Source organism: Salvia splendens, chromosome 4 (genome assembly GCF_004379255.2).
Source record: "Salvia splendens isolate huo1 chromosome 4, SspV2, whole genome shotgun sequence".
Classification (NCBI taxonomy): domain Eukaryota; kingdom Viridiplantae; phylum Streptophyta; class Magnoliopsida; order Lamiales; family Lamiaceae; genus Salvia; species Salvia splendens.
Window position 1 is genome coordinate 7,595,288 of NC_056035.1, and position 17,375 is coordinate 7,612,662.

General features: G+C 38.0%; 3 protein-coding genes across 3 annotated transcripts; 2 read left to right on the top strand and 1 right to left on the bottom strand.

The window, feature by feature from the left end:
* Positions 1-460: 460 nt before the first annotated feature.
* On the top strand, positions 461-3,953 carry LOC121801356 (pre-mRNA cleavage factor Im 25 kDa subunit 2). The gene is made up of 7 exons (XM_042200827.1): positions 461-724; positions 901-946; positions 2,047-2,140; positions 2,330-2,403; positions 2,742-2,828; positions 2,911-3,021; positions 3,435-3,953. The coding sequence occupies exons 1-7, from the start codon at positions 606-608 to the stop codon at positions 3,504-3,506; spliced, it is 603 nt and encodes a 200-aa protein (XP_042056761.1). The 5' UTR covers positions 461-605; the 3' UTR covers positions 3,507-3,953.
* Positions 3,954-5,988: 2,035 nt separating this feature from the next.
* LOC121800370 (transcription factor LAF1-like) lies at positions 5,989-6,758 on the top strand. The gene is made up of 3 exons (XM_042199943.1): positions 5,989-6,115; positions 6,196-6,325; positions 6,394-6,758. The coding sequence occupies exons 1-3, from the start codon at positions 5,989-5,991 to the stop codon at positions 6,749-6,751; spliced, it is 615 nt and encodes a 204-aa protein (XP_042055877.1). The 3' UTR covers positions 6,752-6,758.
* A 4,940-nt stretch (positions 6,759-11,698) lies between these two features.
* Positions 11,699-13,737, bottom strand: LOC121801425 (remorin-like). Its single transcript, XM_042200906.1, has 5 exons — positions 13,325-13,737; positions 13,075-13,122; positions 12,891-12,978; positions 12,189-12,270; positions 11,699-12,104 (listed from the first exon to the last, which is right to left on the bottom strand). The coding sequence occupies exons 1-5, from the start codon at positions 13,536-13,538 to the stop codon at positions 11,910-11,912; spliced, it is 627 nt and encodes a 208-aa protein (XP_042056840.1). The 5' UTR covers positions 13,539-13,737; the 3' UTR covers positions 11,699-11,909.
* Between the last annotated feature and the right edge of the window lie 3,638 nt (positions 13,738-17,375).

The following is a 17,375-nucleotide window of genomic DNA, read 5'->3' on the forward strand; positions in this document are numbered from 1 at the left end:
CCGCGTGGGCAGCCCGTCAAGTTTTCTCTTTCATTTTATTAAATATTCAATTATATATAAGAACAACACAATATGAACAACACGCATATTTTTTTCTATTTGGTGGAGAGTGGAGACAATATGAACGCCAAGCATAGTAAATTATGTTTTCTAACTTGGCATACATGAGAATTCTATTTCTGAAAATAAAGTTACTAAACAACATGCTTAATCACAATATGAATTTCTTAGTCTTTAACGACTTGTATTTGTGTTGTGTGATTAGTATTTGCATATTACTTTGATGGATAATTATGAGTATGACTTTTATTGCTCATAAAATTAAAAGTTAAAAGTATTGGCTAGGAGAAAATTAGAAAATAAAAGCGTTTTTGTTTCTCCTTTGAAAGTTCTCGAATTTGTAGAAAGTCGCATTTGTAGAAAGTCGCATTTGTAGTAGAAAGAAACAGTAGCGACATTATTTGGAGTATTTGCAGAGCGGGGAGCAAGTTTTCCACATTCCCTCTGCAAATTCTTCATAAAGTAGAAGAAATCCGTTGCCGCAAATCTGCAATAGTCCACGACAAGAAGCAATTTAAACAAGTAATCGGAGAAACAGCGGCGAAATGGTTACTTCACAGGTGGTAAATACGTATCCTCTTTCGAGCTACACTTTCGGCACCAAAGAGCCCAAGATGGAGAAAGACACCTCCGTCGCCGATCGCCTTGCTCGTATGAAAGTCAAGTTCGTCTTTTTCTCTCCCATTTTAGCGTTCTCTTTTAATATTATGATTACACTTTTCTGGCAGGTGTGGGTAAAACCCTAGATCAGACTTGAGTAATTCGATTTAGGGTTTTAGTGCGGTACCAAGAAATGCGCCAATAATTTAATCGATCTTTAATTTGATTCTTCTTTTGCAGCTACATGAAGGAGGGTATGAGGACTAGCGTCGAGGGTATTTTACTGGTATGCATTTTCTCCTACATTTTACAAATTTTCGTGTCTTCTTACCGTGGTTTGTATTTTCGGCTCACAGACTTCTTGGAGACCTCTTTTCTCGTTCAGATATAGAAAACAATTTTTCAGCTATTGTTTTGAGGAAGTAGTGTTTGTAATTAATTGTGGAAATGTGTTCAGTAGCAAGATTTCACGGCTCCATGATTGATCCTTCTTTATTCTTGCATGAGATTTAGTTAGATAATTGGTAATAACAAGTAAAAACGAATTCGAAGTGGATATAATTGCATTCTTAATTCAATACATGTTTACGAACTTTTGGAATGCAATCAAACTGACACAAATGCTTTGAATAAGTAGCTAAACTACTTTTTGACAGAATTGTGTACATACAAGCACGCACTTGAGTTTCTTAAGAAATGTACAATTTGTGTTTACTATTGTTGTCATTATGCAAACATGTTTGTTCTACTCAAATGGCACTAGAATCTTTGTCACGCTTCTGCAATTGCTTTGATTGGACATGCATTGATTATTCCAAGCTATTTTGAAACAATGGTTTTTGATGGTGTGATGTCTCAAGTCTCAACAAATATTCAGTATGGAGCCAAATGTACAAACTCCCATCGATTAACCGTTATTGTTATTGTCTCTGAGTCCCTGTTGAGGAATGTTATCATTGCTTAGTGAATATGCTTAAATAGATATCAAAAGTCTGCCATCTTTTATTTTTTTTTCCTCAGTTTTGTTGCTGTCGTATCCATGAAGTTGCTTGGGTGTAGATGCCTATAGAAAAATCAATATGCTTGATTTTAGCTTAGGGTACTATAAAGTTGTCAAATGGTGTACATGTAAGAAGTTTTTACAAAAATTTGACCTACAAATGAAATGAGTTTCCGATTGCACTGCACTATTGTAGGTTTCTAGTGGTAGAATTAGAGTTCATGCATCTTAATCTGTTATTTCTATCTGCTTTAAGGATTTAATAACCGCCTCAAAATCAACCCCATTGACTGCTGTCATGCCATTCTATATACTTTTAAGCTTATTTTCAAGAAGTTGCCAATCCCTTAACTTGTCTGATGGTGAAAAAATGTCTAAACCTCCAGGTCCAAGAACATAATCATCCCCATATTCTCCTTTTGCAAATCGGAAATACATTTTGTAAACTTCCAGGTGGTAGATTGAAGCCAGGAGAGAATGGTATGATATTTACTTGGGTACTCTTTTTCATTTGTTATATGCTATAAGCTTTTTGGCTGTCAATCTCAGTGACTAGTAAACACAGAAAGATGATGTGTCATAGCATCTTTTGATTGGCAAGTAATAGTGTAAATTAATGTGGTCTTACTTTTTTTTCCTTTTAAGTTTTACCCTTGATTCAATTTACAGAAATTGACGGTCTGAAGCGGAAGCTCTCTAGCAAACTTGCAGCTAATTCACCTTCTCTACAGCCAGATTGGCAGGTAAAAAGTGAAGAACTTCTCAATTTTGTAAGGTAGAAAAATCCTGAGGAGCACCTTTCAAAAGTGTCATGGGTAAAAGTGTTTTTTATGTATAGGCACCTAAGGTTTGAGATCCATGCAACATTGTGGTAACAGATTGATGCCATTTTTATTAGTAATTTTGGTCTAACTGTCTTGAGAAAAGCTAAGATTTGTCTTTAGTAACCTGAGTCCGTATGCTATAGTCTATACATAAAGAAAATCCACAACTACTTGCTTCGTTGCCATTATTCGCATATCAATCTCTCTGCAGTTGAATTTTGCTTTGGAGTTAAGAGAAAATTCAAATTTGCATGTAGGTTGGAGAGTGTGTGGCAATTTGGTGGAGACCAAACTTTGAAACTATCATGTATCCTTACTGCCCCCCACATATAACAAAGCCTAAGGTAAAATAACATGAGGCTCAGTAGAAAACCCTTTATTCATTTTCAATGGAATTGTACTGATTGCTGATATTTTTTGATGCAGGAATGCAAAAAGCTCTTCGTTGTTCACTTGTCTGAACGAGAGTATTTTGCTGTGCCGAAGAACTTGAAACTTCTGGCTGTTCCATTGTTTGAACTATACGACAATGTTCAGGTATGAAAAATTTAGTAATTTCATCGTGTGCATGTGCGTATACAACTGTGTACTCGCATATGTGTGTGTGTGTATACACATTTTATATATATGTGTGTGTGCAGCAAGTGAAGTGGTTCCATTAAGTACACTTCGTTCTTGTTTCCTTTAGTTTAGTCAGTGAAAAGAATTACTTTCTTCCAACTCTGTGATAGTATGTCTTGATTTGTATTCCTCATATTGACAGAGCATGTTGAATACTTGGAATACATTTGCGCATGTTAACATCTAAGCTAGCTCTGTTTTCAGAATGAAACATTCCTTTGAGTTTGCAAACGTTTCTATTTATTTTCATTCTTCTGCGCACTTATAGTCATTTATCTTTATGCAATAGTCATATGTTCCTTATAGAGGTCATTGTTGATCATACACAGAGATATGGACCTGTTATATCTACCATCCCGCAGCAGCTATCCAGGTTTCAGTTCAACATGATTCATCCATAGAGTCCTGGGCCTTCAAAAGCTCTCACAACTAAAGACAGAAAGTGATTGATGATCATGGTTAAGTGTATCCAGTCCCAGATTTGGAGGAGTAGAATTCAGGCCCTAGTTCATATCTAAATACATTCCAAGAAAATTCAGAACGCTCAACTTGTTTTCCATGTTGACCCTATTAGACTCATGATCCTTCTCTCAATTGGGCACCTGACTGAGCCTTACTTCTATTGAGAATTTATCTTAATTGTCTATCTATGAATTCATTGTCCTATTTTTTCGATTTCCATGTATTACTACGTATTTCTTATGTTGTCCTGTGTAACTTGTTTGGCTTATGGCATGAAGCCATCAGATTTTGTAACCTAACCTACCTCAAAACATGTACATGTATAGAATGATATTAGCTGAAGAATTTGATGATGATGGAATCATCATATCATTTTTTTGGCTGAATTCAAAGTGCATCAAGTTTCAATATTTGTATTAAAATTGAACTAAAACATCATTTTTTAGGATTTTTTTTATGTGCACTTAGGGGTGAGCAAAAAAACCGGAAACCGAATATCTGAACCGAACCAAACCGAAATTTTGAAATTCGGTTCGGTTTTTTTCGGTTTTTCGGTTCGGTTCGGTTCGGTTTGGTTTTAAAAATAAAAAAATTTCGGTTTTTCGGTTCGGTTCGGGCAAAGAAAAACCGAAAAACCGAAAAACCGAATTATACATATATACTATTAATTTAATATATTATATTATATATAATATATATATTCTTTTAATATATTCTACTATATAATATATATTATATGTATTATTAATTTTATATTGTATATAAATATTTTATTAGTATATATAAAATAAAATAAAATACACATATATAAATATATATTTATATTATATTTATTTTTTTCAGGTTTTTCAGTTTTTTTTTGGGTTTTTCGGTTTTGTTCGGGTTTTTCGGTTTTTTAAGTTCGGTTTTCGGTTTTTTAGCAAAAAACCGAACCGAAACCCGAATCAAGACCCCTATGTGCGCTATATTGCTCTTTGTTACAGTGTCATTTTGTTATAAATAGTACTACGTCGGAGTAATAATTTACATATGTTGCTACGCTGAGCTTTGCAGTTCATAGAGAGTGGATATAGTTGACGAGGACTGTTCATCTTGACTGGTGGATTTTCCAGTTGTGTAGATTTTGAAAGAATAAACAATGCATGGTAGTTTCTTTGATGTCTGTGGTGTAATAATTTTGTTCAGTCAAAGATTTTACCTGAAAAAGCTTAGTCTGAAATATTTTAAGAGGCACTTGCGATCAGAAAACGCACGCTATGTTCACCCATTTTGAGCGATTTGACCATATATATGTATACAATTAAAATTTGGTTGTAAAACCTAGGCGTGGTTGGTGTGATCGAATGGGATATAACTCGGTCATCATTAACCAATGACCATGAGTTTGATCCTTCCCTTTGGGTACAAAGCAATCTTAAAATCTCAAGGTATTGATATCCTTGGTAAAATAATAAATGAAATTTTTTTGGTAATCCTTTGGGTCCTTGGTCCAACAATTGTTTTTTTTTACAGCCTTGGATAGCATTGTTAATAGAACTTTCAAGTTCCAATTTTTCATTATGAAAAGACCTCAAGTCAACACACATTGATTTAATTAGTTACAAAATCTAAGTGAAACTTTAGTTTCGCTGAAGGCAATATTTATTCATTGAGTACCATGGATTCATGAGTTCACTTCTGCGCATGACTTTGCAAGTTGTATGATTTAATTGGCCAAATATATAAAAAACCAGAAAGCATAGTACGATTTCCGTTAAATTTATGAGATCAAATATTTTTCTCACACACGCGTACCAAGTTATGACTACCACACTGCATTATTTTATTCCTGACTTTTTTTGGAACTATCTATTCCAAGTTACCAAATTGAAAACTATTCTCACTGCTTGTTCTAAGATGGCCTTTGGCTACATGTATCATTTTAATTACCCACGGCAACCAATTACATCGATGTCGTTAGAGAAGGATCACTTTAATTCCTGAGCAAACCATTGGATTTCATTGATTATTAAGATAGAATAGATAGTTGAGGAAGTGGACCCAAAAAATGGTTAATAATAGTAAATGAGGTCGTTATTAGTAGGTTTTAAGCCTGCTATGTGACACAAGAATAAGATACTGTGTTTGCGTAGACTCTCTTTATGGTCTTGCCTCACAAAGGACACCTAGTCACTAACTAAATGCGTCGGTTAAAGATTAAATTTTTTAATCAATTAGACATTTTTTTTATACCCCAAATCTACCGGTCTTTTTAATCATCAAAGAGGTAGCTCATGTCAAATAATTTTTAATTTGCATAACTAACTAATCCTTAATTTTGAATATCTAGGCACCCCATATAAATATATACAAGTCTCCTTTTATTGTGCATGCTACCAAAATAGTAACATACTATTAGTTCATATATTTGGAAAAATAAGAATGGGTTGTGAAAAGCCTAAGAAGAAGCACAGAAAAGGGTTATGGTCCCCAGACGAAGATCAAAGACTCAGAAACTATATTTTGAAACACGGGCATGGCTGCTGGAGCTCGGTTCCTATAAATGCCGGTCAGTTCACATTTTTATAGTACTTACTACTATATCTTATGATCTTATACAATTATTATCTGATAAATGAGAAGGTTCAGGTTTACAAAGAAATGGCAAGAGCTGTAGATTAAGGTGGATTAATTACTTAAGACCGGGGCTGAAGCGCGGCACTTTCAGCACGGTGGAAGAGGACACCATTTTGACCCTTCATAAATTATTAGGCAACAAGTAAGAATTTCTCATACAAATAGTTTATATGATGGTTTGGGGGTTTTGAATTTGATGTGTTGGTGCAGGTGGTCTCAGATAGCGCAGCATTTACCGGGAAGAAGTGACAACGAGATAAAAAACTATTGGCATTCTTATCTCAAGAAAAGAGTTGCCAAAATTGACGTTGAGGAATCATCCGACCCTTCATTCAAACACACGAAACGACAATCTTCACGTGAAAATTTGTGTTTGCCAAAGGTTATTTTTGCAGAGTGGCTTTCCTTGGATCAGGATTTGGGTGATTCTTCTTCCCATATTAATCATACCTCAAATCTTGGAGATGATACTTTTTTTGATGATTATAATGTCGATGACGTGGCATTCAAGTTGGATTGCCAGATCCCATTAGATTATATTCATGGACACTTTAACATGTATACATGAGAGAGAGACAGAGAGTGAGAGAGTCACGAGCGTTATAGTATTTTTTTATATTTATGCATGGCAAAATAATTCAATATATAGTGTTGAAGGAAAAAAAATGATAGTGTTTTCACGACAATATTGTTTATTTTTTCTGTTGAAATTGTGCACATGATGATCATAATGTACTTTTTTGTTTCCATTGTGATTTTGTAAGAGATGATAATCTTATTCAAAGTGTGGGTTAAATGTAGGAAATGTGTTTCGTTACTTTCATATTTCAGGTCAACAGTACTAATATATTTGTGGTGACACCGAAAACGACACTTGCAAGTGATTAATTCGTTAATTATATTTGTGGTCTATTATATTTGTGATTATAACTTATCAACTATAATTAAACCAGAAATACAAGAGTGTGACTCAATTGAAAAATCGAAAAAAAAAGAAAAGAAAGAATTGAAAAGAAGACAGAAATAAAAAGAGAAAGTTTGAGAAGCGAGGGAAGGGAATTTTAAAAGGTCGAAAAGAATTTCAAAATAAATCAGAGAAATATTCCTGGAATAAGGTAAACGTTCAAAAATCAAAAGTTAGTAAAGTTAATAATCATCATCTCTCTATTTCTCCGAGAGACACCATTTATCATTTTGGTGTTCCCATATTAATGCATATTTATTTTTATTATTTTCTATCACAATAGTTTTTATGATTTATCCACATTTTTCAATTATTTATATCATTATCGCACAAGAATAATTGGATCGGCCCAGTATTTTTGTCTAAACTCATCATATTTACCTCTATTCCAATTACCACCCCGAACTATTCTAGGAGTATTTTTTAAAGGGTGTATTGAAATTTGGTAAAATTTTGGTCAGTCTCCAACTTCAAAAACAATCAGGGCGAAGTCTGGATCTATTCTCAATCATCCCATAAATGATTTTTTTTATGAAATTGTATGAGTTATATAGAAGATGAGAAATCTTGCATTCACGTCATCACCAAGGAATTAAACATTGTCTATTAAAAAAGAAAACGAACCGTTCGTTAGGGGTGAGCAAAAAAACCAGAAACCGAATATCCGAACCGAACTAAACCGAATTTTTGAAATTCGGTTCGGTTTTTTCGGTTTTTCGGTTCGATTCGGTTTTGAAAATACAAAAAAATCGGTTTTTCGGTTCGATTCAGTTCAGGCGAAGAAAAAAACGGAAAAACCGAATTATATATATAGTCTATTAGTTTAATATATTATAATATATAATATATATTCTTTTAATATATTCTACTATATAATATATATTATATATTATTAATTTTATATTATATATATATATTAATACTATATGTTTTTTTCGGTTTTTTAAGTTCGATTTTTGGTTTTTCGGTTTTGGTTTTTCGGTTCGGTTCGGTTTGGATTTTAAACTAAATTTGATTCTTCAGTTTTGGCAAAAAACTGAACCGAAACCCGAATGCTTACCCCTACCGTTTGTTAAACATTATCATAAATATATAACTCATAGGCAAATAAATTTTTTTAGTAATGAAATAATTGATAACAAATCCAAACATCATGATGTCTAAAATTTGATTAAGCTTCATTATTTTTTCAGTAATTTTTCTTTTTTTTTAAAAAATATTACTAATATGTCAAACTAAAAAAAATTTGTAAATTATAAATAAATAAAAATAACGTTATTATAGGAGTAGAAGATAGCTGTTGAAATATTAACCGTGAGGGATTGGAGGTCCCCGGCGGCGCGTTGGGCCAATCTCTTTGAGCTTACTCACATGTAAGCCCATCCGCAACGCTGTCTCTTATCCGTCTTTTAACCGTCTCATCTCTTAACTATTCATGGGCCCCACTGTACTTTTCACTTCATCTCATAACTAAAAGACAACACATCATTAGATTTATTATTAATTTTATTATATATATATATATTATACTAGTAAATGTTTTTTTATTCGGTTTTGTTTAAGTTTCGATTTTTGGTTTTTCGGTTTTGAGTTTTTTCGGTTCGGTTCGGTTTGGCATTTTTAAACTGAAATTTGATTCTCAGTTTTCGCAAAAAAGCTGCACCGAAACGACCGAATGCTTACCCCTACCGTTTGTTAAACATTATCATTAAAATATATAACTCCATAGGCAAATAAATTTTTTTTAGTAATGGAAATAATTGGATAATAAATACCATAACATTCAGTTATGTTCTAAAATTTGATTAAGCTTCATTATTTTTTCAGTAATTTTTCTTTTTTTTTTAAAAAATATTACTAATATGTCAAACTAAAAAAAATTTGTAAATTATAAATAAATAAAAATAACGTTATTATAGGAGTAGAAGATAGCTGTTGAAATATTAACCGTGAGGGATTGGAGGTCCCCGGCGGCGCGTTGGGCCAATCTCTTTGAGCTTACTCACATGTAAGCCCATCCGCAACGCTGTCTCTTATCCGTCTTTTAACCGTCTCATCTCTTAACTATTCATGGGCCCCACTGTACTTTTCACTTCATCTCATAACTAAAACAACACATCATTAGATTAAATAAAATTACAACTTAAAATCCTAAAAAAATACATAATTAAATTCGTGGCAAAATAAATAAAAAAAGACATAATTTAAAATACAATTTTATAGAAATTATAAAACTACTACTCCGCCGGCGAATCATCATCAGAAAGCGGTGGCGGTGCACTCAAGCTACCTGGAGGCGGAATACCAATTTGTCTTGCCATATACTCAATTCCGGCAAGATGGGCTTGATATTGTGGAGACGTCATGCGGGAAGTATCCGTCATCGTGGCGGTCAAATATATGGACAATAGGGTGTTCGAGCCCGAGACCGAGCCCGCCTGGCTTGATTCGCCTCGGCCCCTCCTCCCTCTAGCCGCCTTCGCCCCCTTGGTCCCTTGCGGCCGACGGCTCCCACGTGAGGAGGCCCCTGCATCGGTGGCCATGCCCTCAACCTCTTGTAAGGCAACCTCTTGTGAGGCGCTGTCTGACCCGCCCTCACTAGACGAGTATTGGCCACCCGCCGTGTGCTTCGTGCGCTTCGAGCTCGAGCCCTGGCTGGACTGGACACTGTCGGCCCACCTTTCAACGTCTTTGACAGCCTCCCAAACATCGACATGTTTGAATTCTTTGCCGTTGTCGTCAAAGAAGACTCGTAAAGCCGCTCTCATAATGTCGGCTCCACTGGCTCTGCTTTGGTATTGAGCTGTTTCATTCTTGTAGATGCCGCAAAATTTTTTGACATCTCTGTCGACGCGATCAAAATGACTGCCGAGCATCTTCAGGGTCCGGCGGCGGGACCGAGCCGGCTTGTTCTCATTGTAGGCGGCAGTGACCTTTTTCCAAAACACTTGCGGGTTTGTTGATTCCCGACGATGGGATCGTACGAGATGCTGACCCAAGCGTTAAACAGAGTCATCGTGTCCGCCCGGCTGTATGGATGACGGCATATATCCTCCTCCTCCTCGGCCGCCGCCTCCTCCTCTTCCTCCACGGCGTCGAATGAGCGACCCCTGGAGCTTCCACCCCGCCGCGTCCTCCTTTCGGACTGGTTCATCCGGAAAATCCTCCATAATTTGGGATAATCCCTGCGATTGCCCATACCTCGGGGCGGAGGGACGGGCGTATGCATCCACATCAAAATGGGGTGGTTGGTACGCCGCCGGCGTCGACGAACCGGAACCGGAACCACCAAGACATTGTACATGCCCCCCAATCGCCAAATGCTTTCAAGTCATATCCGCCGGATCCGCCCTCGTTTCCGTCGCCGGACATTTTTGAGATGAAAATTGAGAGGTGAGATGAAAATTGGAGAGGAAATGAAGATGATTTGAGAAGAATAGATGTGTGTTTGTGTGTATAATGAGGATGAAAGATGAGTATTTATAGAGTAAAAAAAAATTTAAAAATAATTTTTTTTTAAAAAATGACCGTTATTTATTTATTTTTTTTAAAAATCGAATTTAAAAAAATTTTATTGCGTCAGCAGTGACGACGCGCACTCGCGGGCCGGCGAGTGGGCGTCACGCCTAGCGCCAGCACGCCATCCGTCTAGCTGGGATGAGACGCTCGCCGAGACCGGGATGAGACGCGGGGATGCAATACCATCTCAATGCCGTCTCGTCTCGCCGAGACGAGATAGAGATGACAACGAGACGCGTTGCGGATGCTCTAACATGGTGGCCCTTCTCCTCTACCCTACAATTTAAATAGTTTTAAATAGTACTACTACCTTCAATTTAATGATGATAAAACACTATTCATTTCCCAGCCATCCAACTAAAAATGCTCCATCCATCCTTTAAATTTTGTCACAGTTTGATCGGACACGAGTTTTAAGATATGTAATGGAAGGTAAATTGAAAAAGTTATTAGAGAGTGGGTCCTACTTTTATATTATTAATTTTATAATAAAATATGAGTTGAAATGAATAGTGGAATACAAGCTCCACTACAAAAAATAGTAAAAAATGAAATATGATAAATTTTGTGGGACGAACGGAAATGGAAAAATATGACAAAATTTAAGGGACGGTAGGAGTATACTATATCTCGTTTCCAAAACTATTCCAACTCACTCACTGCGATTCTAGGCTGTTTAATTGCATTGTGCAAATACCAAAACTAGACATGATATACAAATTTTTATTTTCTTTAGCTTGACATGAGTTTTAAGTCTGTCCTTGTTTTTATGTGTGTCCACAGTCCAAACTATACAGGAAAGACAAACACACTTGTAAAATACATGTAGCAAACTCAACTCAACAAGTTGCCAATGACATACGAATTTAAGACTTAGCCATCGCCCAAGGGGACCATTCTGCACCTTATTCTCTTCTGTTTTCGTGATGAAGAGGCAACGCAGGTTTCATTAATGGTACTTCCATCAACCTTATTTAGGATTGTGAATCAATGGAGATTATCATTATCGTGCTTAAAATCAAAACACAAAAATAACTGAATCAAGATTCTGACAACTTTCCTTCACAAATGAAATGGCTTTCCCAAATGAATCTATAAACAAATGAACGCCTTCTATGCACCCATGCTAATCAAAAAGCAAACATTAGTTTACCACACAATACATCTCAAAGTTTAATAGATATCCAAAGGAACACAAACGCAAAACTTCAACTTCTGTTTCACAACCCGATATATCATAGCTTCAAAAGAAGCTCAGCAGTTTCTTTGGAGAAGTTCCCATGGCACGATATTTCGCCCCTATCTCCTCTGCCTTGAGAATATCTTCCCCACGCCTGGCTTCAATCACTGCTCGTTTTTCTTCCGCAGCCTTGTGAAGTAGTGCCATCTTGTTCTTCGTCTTCTCTATGTACTCTGCTTTCTTTTTCTCCAATTTTTCCTGTAGAAGAAGCAAGAATATGGATGATTACTTGCTCCCAAATGTTGATACAAGTATGTACACATGATATTCACTAATCACTACCTCGATCTTCCTAAGCTCGGCCTCTAAAGTTGCCTTCTTGCTGTTCTCCCAAGCTGCAATAGAAGACATTTTCATTTGGGCCCTGCAGAAAATGTGGAGTGACAACCAGAGAGTCAAGTACGATTTTTAGATCCATATTTGGTACTATATTTGAAGCATCTAACACGGGTATCAATTCTTGACGACGAGTTTGCAGTTCAAAAGTCTTAAAACTTGTTTTTCCATCTATCCTCCTATACCATTGGTTATGCATAGATTACTAAGATCAATCATGAAATTAAAGTAAAACAACCTAAAAAAAGATACAATATTGATGTACTCCTTAGACAAAAAAGTACTCCATAAAGAGATCTCAGAGATAAAGAAAGGAAAAGATGCATCAACAGAGAGCATTCAGAGAAAAAAGTGAGCAAGGACAGAAAAGAAAGGAGGCACAAAGCCTAATTCCTCGAAAAAAAAGTCATGAAGCAAATATCATGCATGCTAACATCATTACAATGAGCAAGAGGCAAGTCCAACTTCACATAAAAAGTTCTCACTCATTAATAAAGACTTGCAGTTAACAGAGAGTTTAATACGGAAGGACATAATAATTCATTCACGGTGGCAACACTAACACTAATAAGTCTCTAACGGAGTAAAAAATAAACACAACATCCAAGACAAAACAAAGATTTCATGATTGAAGAAGAAAGCACTCACTTGTTTTCAGCTTTTGACTTCTCACTTTCTTCCCACGCTTTAATTAAAGACAGCCTCTTTTCTGTTGCTAGACGCGCAAGCTCAGCATCTGAGACAATTATTTTTAAAGTGTTAATATAACTGTAAAATTCAACTAATTCATACACAAGAATTTCCTGCAAATGAAACCAGTGAGAGTGAGTACCTCTGCCCATAGATCCTTCACGATTACTCTCCTCGATTTTTTCAGGCTCTGGAAATACAAACAGAAATGATTCACAAATTAATTGTTCCTCTCATACAACTTATCCCCCAAAATAACGTCGAAATTTCATACTGGAAACTCAAACCAACAGAAAAGAAAATCGATAGTTTTGAACCAACTGAAAATCAGTTCAATTCCTGCAAAAATTTAGCCTGAATTACAATTAAGAGGTCGAATTCAAGGGAATTACTCTCAACTATGGCAAGGGCTTTGCAATCATCAACCGCAGGCTTCTCTTCCACTGCGGGAGGTGGAATGAGGGATTTCTCCTCAGCCACGTCCTTGGGAGGAGCTTCAACCGCCTCCGGCTCTGGCTCTGGCTCTGGCTCTGGTTTTGGTGGCGGAGCCTCGGAGCAGGTCTCCGGCGCCGGCTGCTCAACCTTGTTGGCTTCCTCCTCCGCCATAACTTCCGAAAACTTAGCTATGTTGGCTGAGTAAAGTTGTGCAGCAATTGAAGGAAAGGAGATGAGTTGATGAAGGGGGAATTAGGGGGCTACAGTGGGAGGAAATTATATAGACGAGTGATATGTCATGTGTGTGTAGTGTGTGAGAGAGAAAGGAATAGGATTGGATTAGTTGGTTGGAGGAAGGTAAGTGTCGATTCAGATATGGAATTGCTGTATATTCAGATATATACTCTTTCTTCTTTTTAATATTTTTTCCACACCCAAAGTAATTAAATTCAGCTATGACGCTATTTTCCATTCCACTTTCAACTATACCACAATTACACCCTTATTTTCCTTTCTATTTTCAACTATACCATAATTACACACCTTTATTTTATTTTTTGGTTACAAAATTACACAGCCTTTATACATATGAATAAAGATATATTAACTGTGTAGATATTCTACAGTGGTTGATATAATTCTTGATGTAGAGAATCAAGCCTAAAATAATGTAGGCAATAGCCTTTGTGGAGTGTGCAATAATTTTGTATGAATGAATGCTACTATAAGTTACCCAAAGTGGTCCTAAATCTGCTGGCACTTCTGCTATTTTTATTCTCTTAAAGCTCATTTCTCCCGCTACTACTGTGTATTTTGGGTATTATATCCTTTCTTCATTGATTTTGTTTTTACTTTTCAATTTTGTTACATGAATAATGGAATCTTTAATGATGGTTATAATGTCCAGATGCAAATAGAAGAAATTAGAGAAATCACATTCAAGTATGCATTTTTTCCTTTATTTTCACAAAAATTATCTTCTTTCATCTCTTTTTGCCTTTGGTCCCCCTACTATAATATATGACAACTTTATGATAACTTGATATTTTTGGAGAATAATGAAGGACGAGAAAGGGTAAGAGGGAAAATTAGTTATTTTCATTAATAAAGTGGACCTTCCCATATTCAATTCAATTAAGGACCGAAAAGAATATAGAGATATGCAGTTGAATTTGTTTGTGATATGTGTAATGTATTAGCACACACAGTAATTATGGTTTATTATAATTTGTAATCTAAGATTTAATTCGAGTTTTAAATACTCCATAAAATACACAATCATAGTGTGATTGCATCATCGGATATATAGATACATTTTTAGCAATAATTTATGGATGGAATCTGGTGAAATAGTATCCCAGAAAGAGAAAGACAGAAATCCACTCAGATAGGAGTATTTCAAAGTGAGCCGCAAACTGCCAACGAATGTGAGTTGTTTTTGTGATAGCGCCAAATGCCAGCCTCATATTACTCATCACTTTAATATTGAAGTATTCAAGTTTCCTTAATTATAATTACGTTGAGATTATATTTGAGCAAGATATCAATAATTAAATAACCCCCAAGATATAAGTAGACAGATATAGGTAGTATTATTCAATTCCTTCAAATCAAATAACACAAAATAAGAATTCTTGTTTCAGTATATCTGGAATCACTTGCTCAAGTTTATACTTTTGGAATATGCATATAGACTTTATTGCTGCAAAAAAGAAAACACGTCCACTATAGGGGCGGCGCGCCGGCCGCCCCTTCTCGCTGCCGCCGCCGCGCCGCCCCTATAGTGTGGAGGGCGTCCGCCCCGAGGCGGACGAAATTTCCGGGGCGGAAGGTCCTCCGGCGTTTTTTTGCGAGGTACGCGCCGGTGCCCTTTACGCCGCGCCTATAGGCGTGCCGGCAAATAGTGCACATGCGATATCGGCGCGCCGGCCGCCCACTTCCAATTTAATTTTTTTTTCAAAATTATACCTATAAATATCACTCCTCCACCCCCATTTTAAAACCATTTTCACCAACTCCTCCATTCATTCACTGATCTACACTTTCACCCTCTAAAAATGCACGTGGACACGACGACTCACCCAGCTCGGACGAATCGAGATATGGCGGCAATCCTTCCTAGCCGTCGGGATATGGCGGATATCCTTCTCAGCCGTCGGGATATGGCGGCTCTCCGTCCTAACCGTGGAGTTGGAGTCAATCCTCCCCCTCCGTGAGGATGTGAGTCCAACTCCTCCCTCCATCTCAGCCGTGGAGGTTCTTCTCCCCACGTCCCAACCTTTTCAGCGGAATCTGAGTCGCTCGGGCGTTTGGAGATTACAGACCCACCTCGAACGCGCTTAACCATCCCCGTCCGGAGACCCCTTTCCAATCCAGTCATCTCATCCTTTCCAAACCGATGCAGATCAAGACGCCCTGGATACGATGATGGGTCTGCTCAGTTCCGGCGTACCGGATACGCCCGTTCTGACCGAGACTCGGCGGGACCGAAGGGGCGGGTGAAGCAGTGGCGGTGGCGGCGGCAGAAGACGCGGCGGCAGCGGCGTCGGAAGGCGGCGGGTGGCGGCTCAGGCAGCGGTGGTGGCAGCGATGCAGCGGCGCCGGAAGCCGGACACAAACGGGGCACGCACTACACCAAAGCGGAGTCCATTGAGGTGGCGAGGGCGTTGGATGCCGTCACATCGGACCCCATAGTGGGCACCGATCAGACCGAGGGGGAGCTTTTGGAATCGCTCCTGTTGGCATACAACGAGTTCAAACCTTAAGACGCCAGATCGCGTGACGGAGAACAGCTCCGCAAAAAGTGGTCTAAGATTCTGCCGGCCACCAAGCGGTTCGCGGGCGTATACTAGAACAACCTGCTCAATGCTGAGAGGTGGCCGGAGCGAAGCCGACGTGAAGGCACTGTCTATGGGCCAATACAACACGGAGGGCTGGCCGAAGTTCACAGTGTGGGAGGAGTATCAAGTTCTCGAGCACCTGTCCGAATTTCAAGGCCATCTGTGCGCAAGAGCAGGCTGGAGCTCCTGGGCCGAAGCGTACTAGACACAACATAGCCGGGGACTACAGCAGCGGCAGCGGCTCGCAATCATTCGACCTCAACGACGAGCAAGCAGAAGAGCCCTCCGTTACACACTCTAGGCGCGCACGCCCTCCGGGACAACATGCCTCTATCCGACGCACTAGAGAGGCTGGAATTCCTCCCGCCGATCGTCGGCCGCGTCTGGATCCCGCACCGCGCCCCAGCACCACCGCACAGGGTCCCTCGGTTCCCGAGAGGTCTTGAGGAGAACCTTGATGTGTAGTTGATGCAACAACTGCAAGGACGTCTGCAGCAAATACGAGGCCGCATCCGACCCGTTCATCAAGGATATATACTTGAAACGCATAAGTCGGATCCAGCGCCGTCTAGGCTTGGATGATGAGGCTCCTGGGGCAGGGGCGGCCAGTGGCAGTGAGGGAGACGGAGAAAAAAGATGAGGATTCCGACTCTGCCAACCGATTAGACAGTGGCGGCGTTTTTATTTGTATTTTGTTTTAAATGTTTGTTGTATAATTTTACCGTTTCCAATACAACGAATATTCAGTCCCAATTCCTCGTTTTCTAATTATTTTAATTCCGATGATTTTAACTATAATTGATTGAAACTAAAGGAAAAAATTAAAATGAAAATTGGTTATAAAATTTCGGGACTATTGGAAGTGTCCGCCTATAGTGGCGGAAACCTTTTTTTGGTACGGACAAAAAAAAGGGTTTAGGCTTGTGGACAAAAGGGGGTGGGGCTATTGGGGACGTCCGCCTCATAGCGGACACTCTAAAGCCCTGAAAGTACAAACCTGCCATGAGTACAATAAGCTAAGAATCAAAGCGCATCGTCATTAATAAATACATTCTCATTTCGGTGATAATTCAATTTTTTTATTTCTTCTTTTTTAGAAATTACTATATATTACTGCTATGTACTCCCTTCGTGTCCGAGTTATCATTTTGGTCCGTCCCACAATAAT

Excerpts from the sequence above, each read along its gene's own strand:
- LOC121801425 (XM_042200906.1), bottom strand. The coding sequence starts at position 13,538 with ATGGCGGAGGAGGAAGCCAACAAGGTTGAGCAGCCGGCGCCGGAGACC. Across the intron at positions 13,123-13,324 it reads AGCCCTTGCCATAGTTGAGA|AGCCTGAAAAAATCGAGGAG; the intron begins GTAATTCCCTTG and ends TTGTATTTCCAG. Across the intron at positions 12,271-12,890 it reads AAGTCAAAAGCTGAAAACAA|GGCCCAAATGAAAATGTCTT; the intron begins GTGAGTGCTTTC and ends CATTTTCTGCAG.
- LOC121801356 (XM_042200827.1), top strand. The coding sequence starts at position 606 with ATGGTTACTTCACAGGTGGTAAATACGTATCCTCTTTCGAGCTACACT. Across the intron at positions 725-900 it reads CTTGCTCGTATGAAAGTCAA|CTACATGAAGGAGGGTATGA; the intron begins GTTCGTCTTTTT and ends CTTCTTTTGCAG. Across the intron at positions 2,829-2,910 it reads CACATATAACAAAGCCTAAG|GAATGCAAAAAGCTCTTCGT; the intron begins GTAAAATAACAT and ends TTTTTGATGCAG.
- LOC121800370 (XM_042199943.1), top strand. The coding sequence starts at position 5,989 with ATGGGTTGTGAAAAGCCTAAGAAGAAGCACAGAAAAGGGTTATGGTCC. Across the intron at positions 6,116-6,195 it reads CTCGGTTCCTATAAATGCCG|GTTTACAAAGAAATGGCAAG; the intron begins GTCAGTTCACAT and ends GAGAAGGTTCAG. Across the intron at positions 6,326-6,393 it reads CATAAATTATTAGGCAACAA|GTGGTCTCAGATAGCGCAGC; the intron begins GTAAGAATTTCT and ends GTGTTGGTGCAG.